The following is a 12,935-nucleotide window of genomic DNA, read 5'->3' as shown; positions in this document are numbered from 1 at the left end:
ACCCCCACCCGAGAGGCATGGGAGACTGCCCTGCTCAACTGCTCCACACTGGAGTCCCAAAGGGCTCTGGTCAAGCGGGCGCGAGACGGGGCCTCGTCATGCGGTGTCCCGGACTAAGGATACCGACCATGCAGCAGGGTTATTTTTTTTTTTAACCCTCAAGCTCTCTTTGATTAAAGTTTTTCACCACCACCACCGCCTTCTGAGTTTGCATATCACTCCACACATTCTAATTTTGCCGCTAAAGCAACACTTCAATAAAAAGTTTGCGTAACAATGGACGCATTGTTCAACTGCTGGGAGGTAAAGAGTCAATTATTTTTGTGTGTGTTCAGAACTCAGAGTTCTAATTTTTTATTTGCTCTTGATGATGTTCAGTGTGGTGTCCGGCTATCCCATCCTCGTCGCCAGTTGTTGTGATGCATGGTTCATGAGACGCGCGCGTTCATGAGCACGCGTTCATGCGAAAGAGCCGAAGGAAAGAGCTGACGGAACTGCGTCTTCGACATGACGGAAACAGCCGCTCCCGTGTCCAACTCCATGTTCACCAAGACGCCGTTGATGGTCATCTGTACGGTGACAGCGTCGCACTGAGCTGCCGACACGCCGTTAAGACTGGGGGTCCAAGCTTTCCGAGACACAACTGTCAGCATGTTCAAATTCTTTTTCACTTGCTTTTTCTTGGAAGAAGTCTTACCACTGCTTCTGCAGGCTCTCTGGATATGCCCCTTTTTGTTGCAACTGAAACAGGTGGCGTCCATGTGAGGGCATGCTTCACTCGCGTGTTTTGGCGAACCACAGCGAAAACAGCTTTTGCGTGTTTTCTGCGCTTCAGCCTGCATCTTGTGCACATCACTGACTGCGGCGTCTGTGCCGCGTGCTTCAGCAGCACTCTTTTTAGCCGCTTCCATTGAAAGGGCCCTCTCCACCGCTTTCTGGAACGTAAGCTTGCTATCTTCCGTGAAAAGCACTCGCTGAATGTCTTCTCGTAGCAGGCCACCCACGAAGCGGTCCCGAAGAGACTCGTCAAGGGCGGTTCCAAACTCGCACGTTTGCGACAGTTTACGAAGCTCGGCAACATAACTAGATATGGACTCTCCTTCTCGTTGACACCTCCGGTGAAACTTGGCTCGTTCTCCAATGACGGACGGCTTCGGGGACAGGTGGTCGCTCAAAACTTTCTTGAGGACATCGAAACTTTTTGTAGAATGCAGGTCTGGAGCAGTTAAAGACTTCAACAACCCGTAGGTCTTCGGACCGATAATGCTCAAAAAGCCGTGTACCTTGTCGCCGTCGGGTACTCCGTTGACAATCAAGAACGACGTAAGCCGCTCTTCGTACGAAGCCCAATCGCTGGCGGACTCGTCGAAGCGTTCCAGTTGGCCCAGTCGCCCAGCGTAGTGCGTCACTGCTGCCTCGGCCCCAATCATGACGACAGTCACCGGCTCCGCACACTGCAACAACGGTAGTCTTCTTCACGGAGTGAAATTCGGAAACACTTGCCTTCCAAAACTGAAGAACGCCGTTTTCTATCCCGTCCTCGTCGCCAGTTGTTGCGACCAGAGACCGTCGACCACCGGACAGATATCAAGCTGGAGATTAGCTTGTTAAATTATCCAATATAAAAGGGGAGGGATGTGGTGTCCGGCTATCGCCGCCGCCGTCGCTAATGCGCATGCGCGCCAATAACCTAATAAAAGGCCTGCGCCGCAACCTACGGGTGGGTTATGATCGGCCAGCCACGCACCGACGAACATGCGGGAATAAACGCAGCGTTCGCCCCTGGAAACTTGTCAACTCTTTCGCATGAACACGCGCTCATGAAGGTCTGCACCTGGGATTTTCCAAAGAATAATTGACACCATGCTGAAGGGCTTGCACGGCGTTTGCTGCTACCTAGACGACATTCTGGTCACTGGTAAAAGTGACGAAGAGCATTTCACCAATCTGGAAGCTGTGTTAAAACTTCTTCTTGAAAGAGGCGTTCGTGTCAAGAAAGAGAAGTGTTCGTTTTTCCAACAGGAACTTCGCTACCTCGGACACAGAATCAGCGCACAAGGCATCTCTGCAACGAAGGAGAAGGTTGACGCACTACTCAAGGCTCCAGCCCCTAACAACAGGCAGCAGCTGCAGTCGTTCCTGGGAGTCGTCAATTTCTACGGCAAGTTCCTTCCTAAGCTCGCAACGGTGGCACAACCATTTTTCAGGCTGCTACGTAAAAACGCCCAGTGGTGCTGGGATGAGCGTTGCCTGGAAGCGTTCATCAAGATAAAGAGCTTGCTAGCGTCTCCGCCGATTTTGGCGCACTACGACCCGTGCAAACCGTTCCAGCTATCATGCGACGCATCGCACTATGGTTTAGGCGCGGTTCTTTCTCATGTTTCGGATGATGGCAGCACAAAGCCAATCGCTTTCGCGTCGCGTATCTTGACCGATGCCGAGAAGAAATACAGCCAGCTTGTGAAAGAGGCCCTTGCAATAATATTTGGTGTTAAGAAGTTTCATTTCTACATTTTCGGTCGTTCGTTCTCATTAGTCACCGACCATAAACCGCTTCAAACAATCTTGGGCCCAAAAAACCGGTGTTCCGACTATCGCAGCAGCGCGTTTGCAGCGTTGGGCTGTGACGCTGTCAGCGTACCGGTATTCGCTTATCTTCAGAAAATCAAGTGAGAACGCTGAAGCCGATTTCTGTTCGCGCCTGCCGCTATCAGTGGTGAAAGACGAAACACAAGAAAGAGAGGAAACTTTTTATTTATTGCGGTTGCAATCAATGCCAGTTTCAAGCCAGGACATTGCTCGAACAGCTCGGGACCCCTTGCTTTGTAGAGTGATATATTTCATAAACGTGGGGTGGCCGGCGTCTGTGACTGAAAAAGATTTGAAGCCTTTTTTTGACAGACGCAGCGAGCTCACAGTTCACCAAGGCTGCATCATGTTCGGGATGCGAGTGATCGTGCCGGCAAAGTTGCGCAACTTGCTGCTGGACGAACTCCACGAGGGGCACCCAGGCATCGTGCGCAGCAAGCAACTGGCGCGCAGCTACGTGTGGTGGCCGTCCATCGAGGCGGACCTCGAGCATCGTGTCAAGGCCTGCGTAAGTTGTCAAGAACAGCGTTCCGAGCCGTGCAAAGCGCCCCTACATCATTGGTCTTGGCCAACAGCACCATGGCAGCGCGTACAGAGGGCAAAATGCATGTCTAGAACGGCCGAACTGCGTGCTCCGGGCCGCTCAGAGCTACGTGCGCGACGTCTAGCGATATAACGCCTGGTTCGAGACGACGGAGTGTGGGCATGCGTGGCCAGACTGATAGCGCTGCCTGTCTTTTCGGGGCTCGCAGGCGGCCGCGGCTTTACCTCCTGCTTTTGTCGTTTGTAGCGCTGATTTGCGCTACCGTCTGCGAAAGGACATACGCGGCAGAGCGCCCACCACTGACTTCTTTTTTTTTTTACTTTCTTTTTGTGCGCTTGCAAACCTCTGGCGAGGAGCAATTCACCGCATCACATACGCGCTGGTGTACTGCATCGTCATCGCGGCTACGAGCCTTAGATAAAGGAGCGAGGTTTGGCGTTTTGGCGTTCTTCGGCAAATGCCAAAATAGGCATGTGACTATTGAAAGCATACTGGGGCCTCAGGTGTGGTGGCTGTCGTCGCACAAAAAGTAGTAAAAAAAAAAGAAGTCAGTTGTGCGCGCTCTGCCGCGTATGTCCTTTCGCAGACGGTAGCGCAAATCAGCGCTACTAAAGACAAAAGCAGGAGCTAAAGCCGCGGCCGCCTGCGAGCCCCGAGAACACAGGCGGCGCTATCAGTTTGGCCACGCATGCCCACACTCCGTCGTCTCGAACCAGGCGTTATAGCGCTAGACATCGTACACGTAGCTCCGAGTGGCCGGGAGCACGCAGTTCGGCCGTTCTAGACATGCATTTTGCCCTCTGTACATATAGATTTTGCTGGCCCCTTCTTGAACGCAATGTTTCTTGTAGTCGTGGACGCGCATTCCAAGTGTCCGCAAGTGTTTGTTATGCGCTCGACTACGTCGGACGCTACAGTTGACAAACTGAGAGAGCCGTTTGCGCGGTTTGGTTTTCCAGAAACCATGGTCACTGATAACGGTCCGCAGTTTACTTCCGAAGAGTTCAAGCTTTTTGTGGAAGAATTGGGCGGTCGTCACGTGCTTACGGCACCGTATCATCCCAGCTCAAACGGGCTTGCAGAGCGTTTCATTTAGACACTTAAAAACGCTCTTCGTAAGTCTAGCGGAGCGGACACATTACATCTGAGGCTTCACAAGTTTTTGCTTACCTATCGCAACTCGCCCCATGCGACAACAACTGAGTCACCAGCAAACTTGCTTCTAGGACGACGGCTGCGAAATCGACTCGATGTTGTCAAGCCAGCGGTGGGAGGAAGGGTTGCATATAATCAGTTCAAGCAATCCGTGGCTCGCCCACGTCGTGATCGTGACATAGCAGTCGGTGACCAAGTGATGGCTCGCAATTATCGAGGCAGATCAAACTGGGTCCCTGGTGTTGTTGTGGGGCAGTCCGGCCCTGTGTCTTTTACCGTTCGTGCTAACACACACAGAGGCAGTTTCACCTGGCGTCGTCACAAGGACCAGCTGCTCGCGCGGATCACGGATCCGGACCGCGAGGCATCCAACCAGGAGGGAGACGAGTTCCTGGCGTTTCCACCAAGCGTTGATCCGGTGACATCCTCCGCCCCTACCACCAGTGGTCCTGCCGCTTCGCAAGCGTTCCAGACGGCGGGTGCAAGACGCCACCCGACCAGAGACCGTCGACCACCGGACAGATATCAAGCTGGAGATTGGCTTGTTAAATTATCCAATATAAAAGGGGAGGGATGTGGTGTCCGGCTATCGCCGCCGCCGTCGCTAATGCGCATGCGCGCCAATAACCTGAAGAGGGGTTTATTGGCAAGTTCGAAGGACGAGCACTTGCGCTTGTGGACACTGGTGCTGCCGTTTCCGTGATAGCCGAAAACTTCTGCCGTTCACTTCGTAAAGTCACCACTTCTACTTCTGGACTCTCTCTTTGCACCGCTAGCGCCGAGCCCATTCATCCTTCTGCCGCTTGCACGGCACGTGTCGTCATCGCGGACGTTTTATATGTCGTCGAATTTTTAGTGCTCAGCTCTTGCTCCCATGACCTCATCCTTGGCTGGGATTTTCTATCGCGCCACCATGCCGTCATAGACTGTGCCCGTGCTCACGTCTCCTTTTCCATGCTCTGCGATGCGCCCGTCGACGAAGAGCCGCCTTGCTCTGGTGCCAAATGCGTTGTCGCCGCCGACACCGATGTTCCCGCCGGCAGTGCCGTGCCCGTTCCCCTTTCCTCAATTTCTGGTTCCTGCGAGCCTGTACTCTTCACCCCTTCGCCTATCTTTGCTTCTCGCCGACACCCTCCTCTTCCGTTTGCCGTCGTCGACATGCGCCACGGTGCCGCCGAGATCGTCGTCTCGAATCCCTCACCCTCTGGGTTCAGGTTGCTGCGTGGAGAGTGCCTTGGACATGTTGAACCCGTTGACCTGATCGCACCCTTCGACGATGATGCTCTTTCCGAAAGTACACCAATCGCCGCCCTCACGCTGCCTAACGCTACCTGCGACCCGCTGTCCTCGGCGATTTTTCACCGCTCAGTTGCCAGCGACCTCGACCCACCTCACCGCGAGCAGCTCCTCGCCCTGCTTAACAAGTTCCGCTCATCATTCGACCACCAGACAACTTCCCTGGGCCGCACGACCACTATCGTCCACCACATCGACACCGGAACTCATGCCCCTCTACGCTAGCGGCCCTATCGTGTGTCGCCTCCGGATCGCCGCGTCATCGCTGAGCAGGTTGACGACATGCTGCAGCGCGGCGTTATTCAGCCCTCCTCTAGTCCGTGGTCGTCTCCCGTCGTGCTGGTCAAAAAGAAGGATGGTTCGATTCGATTTTGCGTTGACTACCGCCGCCTGAACAAAATTACGCGCAAGGACGTCTACCCGCTACCACGTATTGACGACGCCCTCGACTGTTTGCAAGGAGCCGAGTTCTTCTCTTCCTTGGATCTCCGATCCGGCTATTGGCAAGTGCCCATGGCTGAGTCTGACCGCCCTAAAACCGGTTTCGTCACACCTGACGGCCTTTATGAGTTTACCGTCATGCCATTCGGACTCTGCAACGCTCCCGCTACGTTTGAGAGAATGATGGACAATATCTTGCGTGGACTAAAGTGGAATATTTGCCTATGCTACCTAGACGATGTTGTCGTTTTTTCGCCCGATTTTCCGACTCATCTCACGCGGTTGCACAAGGTACTGACCTGTCTCACCGGCGCCGGTCTCCAACTGAACCTAAAGAAATGCCGATTTGGCGCCCGCCAGCTGACCATACTCGGCCACGTTGTCTCCAAGGATGGCGTCCTGCCCGATCCAGAGAAGCTACGTGCTGTCACGCACTTTCCCAAGCCGACTTCTGTTAAAGAGCTGCGAAGCTTCGTGGGCCTCTGCTCGTATTTCCGCCGTTTTGTGCGCAACTTCGCCTCTATCATTGCGCCGCTTACAAAGCTTTTGAATGGTCCCACCAAGCTATCTGCTTGGAACTCAACCTGCGACGATGCTTTCAATACGCTCCGTCGTCTTCTGACTTCACCACCGATCCTTCGCCATTACGACCCCAGCGCGCCTACTGAGCTCCACACCGACGCCAGCGGCATCGGCCTCGGGGCAGTCCTTGCGCAGCGTAAACCGGGCTTTTCCGAATACGTTGTTGCTTACGCCAGCCGTGCACTCACCAAAGCGGAAGCCAATTACACTGTTACAGAAAAGGAGTGCCTCGCCATAGTGTGGGCGTTAACAAAATTTCGTCCCTACTTATACGGCCGCCCCCTGGACGTTGTTACTGATCACCATGCCCTCTGCTGGTTGGCTACACTGAAAGACCCTTCTGGACGCCTCGGCCGCTGGGCCCTTCGTCTGCAGGAATATGACATTAACGTTGTGTATCGGTCGGGCCGCAAACATTCCGACGCTGACGCCTTGTCGCGCTCACCTTTGCCGTCTCCTGCGCCCGTTTCGTCCATATCCGACTCGACGCTGGCCGCTCTCACCGCCATGGATCTCCCTTTCGAACAACGACGAGACCCATGGATTTCTTCGCTCCTCGACCTCCTCAGCGCACCGTCTACGGCATCGTTCCCTCGGTCACTTCGTCGTCAAGCTTGCCATTTCACAATTCGAGACTCTCTACTGTATCGCCGCAACTATCGCCCGGATGGCCGCAAATGGCTCTTGGTCATCCCTCGCCACCTTCGCTCTGATGTTTGTATGCATCACCATGCCGACCCACAATGTGCACATGCTGGATTGCTGAAAACCTACGAGCGTCTGCGTCAGCGATACTACTGGCGCGGAATGTACACTTTTGTCCGCCGCTATATACGCTCGTGCACCGCCTGTCAGCAGCGGAAGTCACCACCTCGTCTTTCCGACGGCCCGTTACAGCCATTGCCTTGCCCAGCTCGTCCCTTCGATCGCGTGGGCATCGACCTGTATGGTCCGCTCCCGTGCACGCCTGCCGGGAATCGCTGGATTATCGTAGCCGTGGACCACCTCACAAGATACGCGGAGACGGCCGCCCTGCCCTCGGCTACTGCTCGCGACGTCGCATCCTTTTTCCTTCATCACTTCGTCCTACGCCACGGGGCCCCTCGGGAACTACTCAGCGATCGCGGCCGCGTTTTCTTATCCGAAGTCGTTCACGAGGTTCTGGATGCGTGCCACACCGTTCATCGCACGACCACCGCCTATCATCCCCAAACGAACGGCCTCACTGAAAGATTCAACCGGACTCTTGGTGACATGCTCGCCATGTATATTTCCTCTGACGCCACTAATTGGGATCAAGTCCTACCATTCGTAACTTATGCATACAATACTGCTTCCCAGGCCACCACCGGATTTTCCCCTTACTTTCTTTTATACGGCCGTGAACCTTCCTGTCTTCTGGATACTATCCTTCCTTACAACCCCGACAGTTCTGAATGCACCTTTTTCTCCGACGCTGCCCGTCATGCCGAGCAGTGCCGCCAGCTGGCTCGCTCGTTGACATCCGCCACTCAAAGCCTCCGCAAATATGAGACTGACCAAGGCAAGCCCACTCATGACTTTCCAACTGACTCGCTCGTCTGGCTGTCTGTGCCGGCTGCATCCAAGTTTGCGGCTAAGTACCTCGGTCCCTACCGTGTCGTGCAGCGCACTTCACCTGTGAACTACATAGTCGAACCGGTCACGCCTTCCTCGGACCACCGCCGTCGCGGCCGCGAAATTGTTCACGTGAGCCGGCTAAAACCGTACTACGACCCTGTCGTCATCTGCTCGCCCTGAGTCGCCAGGATGGCTCCCTGTTTTCGCCGGGGCAGTTGCAATGAAGAAGGCAGAGCGCCAGCACCAACGACGACGAAGCGATTTGTGCGTCCTCCGATTCCGGCGGCCGCGCGCGTGGAGAGCTCGAGCTCGCTCTTGGTTCTGTTCTGGTGCCGCCGCTACTCGAACAGCCTGTGCCATCGTTTCGCTGCCAGTCCTTCGAACTTGCCAATAAACCCCTCTTCAAACCTAATAAAAGGCCTGCGCCGCAACCTACGGGTGGGTTATTATCGGCTAGCCACGCACCGACGAACATGCGGGAATAAGCGCAGCGTTCGCCCCTGGAAACTTGTCTGCTCTTTCGCATGAACGCGCGCGTCTAATGAACCACGCATCACAACATTCAGTGCCATAAAAGTGCTGCCAATCAACCATCATAGGGACGTTCGCTTGAAAAAAAAACTCGCGTTGAGTACGTTTTTCCAATAGCAAGTGTTCAATGTACCAAGAGGCGAACAAAGTTATTTCTTCAATGAATTATGTATGGCATTGAACGTGTCATGCGCTGTCAAGAAGTGAGTTGTGAGGCCATAAACGGTCAGTTTGCGCTCCATCTAGTTCATTATCATCGCGTGATACCTCAATCATCGGGATTTCATGTTTGTTATAATTTGAGCCTAATATGTGCCTTGAACAGAAAGTAAAATTCATATACTTATGGAGCTGTTTTTAAAGCACGGTTTACTACAGTTATCCACACAGAGGAGTCTTCACGCTCAAGAGTTTTCCAACTAGGGTGTCTAGACAGATAATATATCCAATGTGCTTGTGCGCAGTTGTGGGAGTAAACGCTTTGCTGATGCAAACGCAGCTGTTCAAGGCGTGCACTCAGCGGTTGAAAATGACGTGAGCCTTTCTTCTTGCACACCGACAGACGACAATGACCATGCAGTTCTCGTGAGGTAGGATTGCGAGTGCAATGACAGTGCTCATCAGGACGAGACGCGGGGCCAAACTGCGAGGGCGCAGAGCGGACCGAGGTTGACATCGATACTGCTGACCCACCAGTATGGCCATCTGGTGACGTCAACAGTGCGGTGCAAAGAGCTGGGCGGAGCAATCGACGTCAGAGGCGCTCATTTCCGGTTATTACAGTGTGAATCTGCCTTACAGGGTGACTTCTAGGGTGACGCGAGGTAAAAATTAGTTGATCAAATTTATTTTTCTTGGTTGGACTACTTGCAGGACGAGCTCCAATTGCGTAAATACAGCATGCCCTCTGAAACAAAAATTAAGAAAGTTAAATACTGGTAATTAACTGAAGTGGCGTTTTATTTCCTTTGCTTTCAGTTTTTTTAAAACTCTCTTGTGGATGTCTGTTTCTTCTAACCAGAGCTATGAGGTTGCTTTCAAAGCGCTCCAGCGCGATCATACGCTCCTGACCGAGACATCACCTGCAGAAGAGCCGTTTTAAGGATGCATAATACCAATAACAATTGGGAAGTTTACGGCAAATGGCGTTAGGATTGCATCCTCGGCTTTGGTCATCGACAAGCATGCAGCCGCGAAGCTACTACGGGGTATGTGCACGCAGGACATGCAGTATGCGCAGCCATGGTGTAAAGCACGCGAGTAGCGCGTCGGGCTCCAAATAAAGCGACACCTCGCCGCCGTTCATGAAGCAACGTTTGAGCGGAATTAGAGCCACATAGACCTAAAGACCACACGAGAACTAAGGCTTTAAAAGAAAAATTGGGGCCGTTGATTGGTGCGTACTGCTCGATTTCTTTACACAAGGGTGAAGTAGACTGTCTTCTGTCTGCGCGCAAGTAGAGCAGAAGGCAGATATCCGACGAAGACGGATATCAACAAGGGATACCTTGTGACTGGTATTCAAACTTCTCAAATTATGGTCTTTGGTTGATCGCCGACCGTGAGCGGTAGTTTAGCTTTCAACTTTCCCCCGTGTCAAGCGCTTACTAAACTTCTTCCACTTTAGATGCTTGGCGCAGTCAGCACGCACGCATGCACGCACGCACGCACGCACGCACGCATGCAAGCAGCAGTTAACCTCGTAACCTGTCGGGCTGCACTTGGCCAGCGGTTAACTGCAAAAGCTATGCCACCTTTTTAAATTGTTTCTTTTCTTGGGCTCCTACGCTTTCGCTTTATTAAGGAGGTGGGTCCACGGTAGGTGAGATATGATCTGCGCTCCCCACCAGATACGATCTGGCGGGGAGCAGGCGAGGAGCAGGCGTGTCCCGACGGCGGAGAAAAATTTACTGCGCCTCGTTGTTCGCTATAACGGAGTGGTTGAGCCATGATTGTTCGTTTTATCTGAGACGCTGTGCCATAGCTTTAATACAAATTTTGATGGTGCCTCCACTCTCATTCCTAATGAGCGAGCGTTTGTTGCAACTGCGGTCATTGTAAGTGGGTTGCACTGTATTCCCAAAAGTCAAACTGCCAAGCAGATTTTGCGCACCCGGCATATAGACGAGAGGAACCTACTGTACACTCAGTGAAACAGTAAACGTCCTATAACCTGAAAGCTGTTTTCGTCCCAGGGCCAACGTGTTTTTCGAATTAAGGAAAATAATTATACAGTCTCATAAGTCGTAGTGATGAGAATTACCCAAACTGTTGGAGTAAAGGAGGTCTAAAATTTCTCCGACACCAAAAGGCACGTGTTCACTCTCTTCGCTCCGAGTTTTTTTCTACAACAGGTTTTTGTATCATTGACTTTACAATCTTCATTTCAACGAGGTGATACAATCAGCGGCTTTTTCAGCTGGGCATTTGTGACACCAGCAAGACTGCACCCATTCTTAATGAAGTGACGCGCCAATGACCAGCCACGTGGTTAGTTTTCGATACGTGTTGCACGCAGAAGGCGCACGATATTCTTGAAATATATATAGGGACTAGTGCCAATAAATTCACGTTGAATCACTATATTAGGTGGGGGCAAAAAACGTAAACAGAGAAGAAGTTTGAGCGCAAAAAGCTAATTGAAGTGAGTACTGTGTTGCGCATTGCAGAGAAAATATATTGTACCGGATGAAGTGGTTTTAATACAGGCGAGAGCTCGACGGAACAACGCTGGCCGCAAACGGCTCAGAGACCAGAACAGCCTGCGCGCGCCTCACTCTTCTTCCTCCAAGTACTCAGTAAGCCGCTACGCGGCGTAACAATTTCACCTGGTGCAGACGATTCTCGTCCTCGAGAAAGTCAGGCAGATCGACGGTGGCAGCGCTTCAAGCGGGCCACATGGACGACTTGTGTCTTGAGGGAGCGGCGTTTATCCATCGTCACCTTGGCGATGACGTAATGTAACGCTTCAAACACGCTCGTTCTGTATGTTTTGCGATGTTTCATAAGCAACAGCGCTTTGGATTTACGTAAGACCTTGTAATCCCGGTGAATCATCTTTTCTAGAATTATGTTCTCAGTGCCCGACAAGAACTCCACTGTCATCCCCTTTCTGTATCGCCAGCACACAAAATTCACGCCCTAACACTTCGCAGCTGGTCTATCTTCGCATTGTGCAAACACCCATGAAGCAGCGCTGCTAAGGTATATTCTACGCCAAGACTCTGATAATACTGTCTCAGTGTATCGACGAACCTCTCAGCAAACTAGTCAACTGATGTGCCTCCACGTGAACATGCTCAGCTTTGAGCAGACCTCGATGCCTCTGCAATGCGGCATTATTTCGTGTAGATCGACAATGGTCTCCGTACTGCACAGCGCAAGAGCTGTCTTTAATCAAAATGTTAATAGCCCGTTATACATACAGCGGTGCTATGAGTATTTCATTAACTGGTATACTGCAGCAGGAGAAAACAGCGTGCTCCACACAAAATTCTGTTTCGTCGCTCTGCTCTGCCCTAAATATCGGCATTAAAAACATGGGAGCTCATATCAGTGAAGCCCCTTCTTTGTGACGTGGAAGAATGACGAACGCTTTATATGAATGAAATAAACGGAGTTGAAAAGTATAAGCACCTACTGTATAGACCAACCGGCACAGCTCATGTCGTTTAGGCCCTGACCGAATTTTCTCCTGTGAGCGCACAGATGTGGGAGCCACTGTGCGCGTAACCTCTCAGGCTACGAATGCTCACCGCACACTCACCACCCAAGCGCAACTGGACCGCTGGAAGAGACGCCCCCTCTTTTCAGACCTTGTCCCGGCGGTACCGGATGGCTGCCTCAAAGCCCAAAGCACTGCTCTGCGCTTGCTCCGCTTAGTGCAATGCATACTTTTTTTCTTCTCTCGATTGTCACAACCAGTCTGTATTTTCCGAGCCGCAGTATCCGAAGAGCGTTTGAGGAGAACACCTAGAGTCATATCTTTCGAGTGGATTTTGGACTTTCTCACGCTCTCTGCAATTAGGAGGCACCAAAAGTCCGTACCATAGCCAGAAGCAAACAATGCGGGTGAGTTGAAGGCTTCAAGCTTTCTAGAATCGCACAGTCTTCGGTTCCTTGGTTGCATGCTCCGCATAAGATATTATGTAAAGTCATGCATTTGTGCGGATTATCTGTAGCTATTTTATATGTGGAG

General features: G+C 52.2%; 1 protein-coding gene across 1 annotated transcript; it reads right to left on the bottom strand.

Moving 5' to 3' along the window:
• Positions 1-428: 428 nt before the first annotated feature.
• Positions 429-1,430, bottom strand: LOC149337054 (uncharacterized). The gene has a single exon (XM_089554313.1). It carries the CDS (start codon positions 1,428-1,430, stop codon positions 429-431), a length of 1,002 nt encoding a protein of 333 aa, XP_089410439.1.
• Between the last annotated feature and the right edge of the window lie 11,505 nt (positions 1,431-12,935).

Source organism: Amblyomma mixtum, chromosome 7 (genome assembly GCF_055824585.1).
Source record: "Amblyomma mixtum isolate Tamu chromosome 7, ASM5582458v1, whole genome shotgun sequence".
NCBI classification, from domain to species: Eukaryota; Metazoa; Arthropoda; class Arachnida; order Ixodida; family Ixodidae; genus Amblyomma; species Amblyomma mixtum.
Note: the sequence above shows the minus strand (reverse complement) of the source record. Positions and strands in the feature narration are given on the sequence as shown.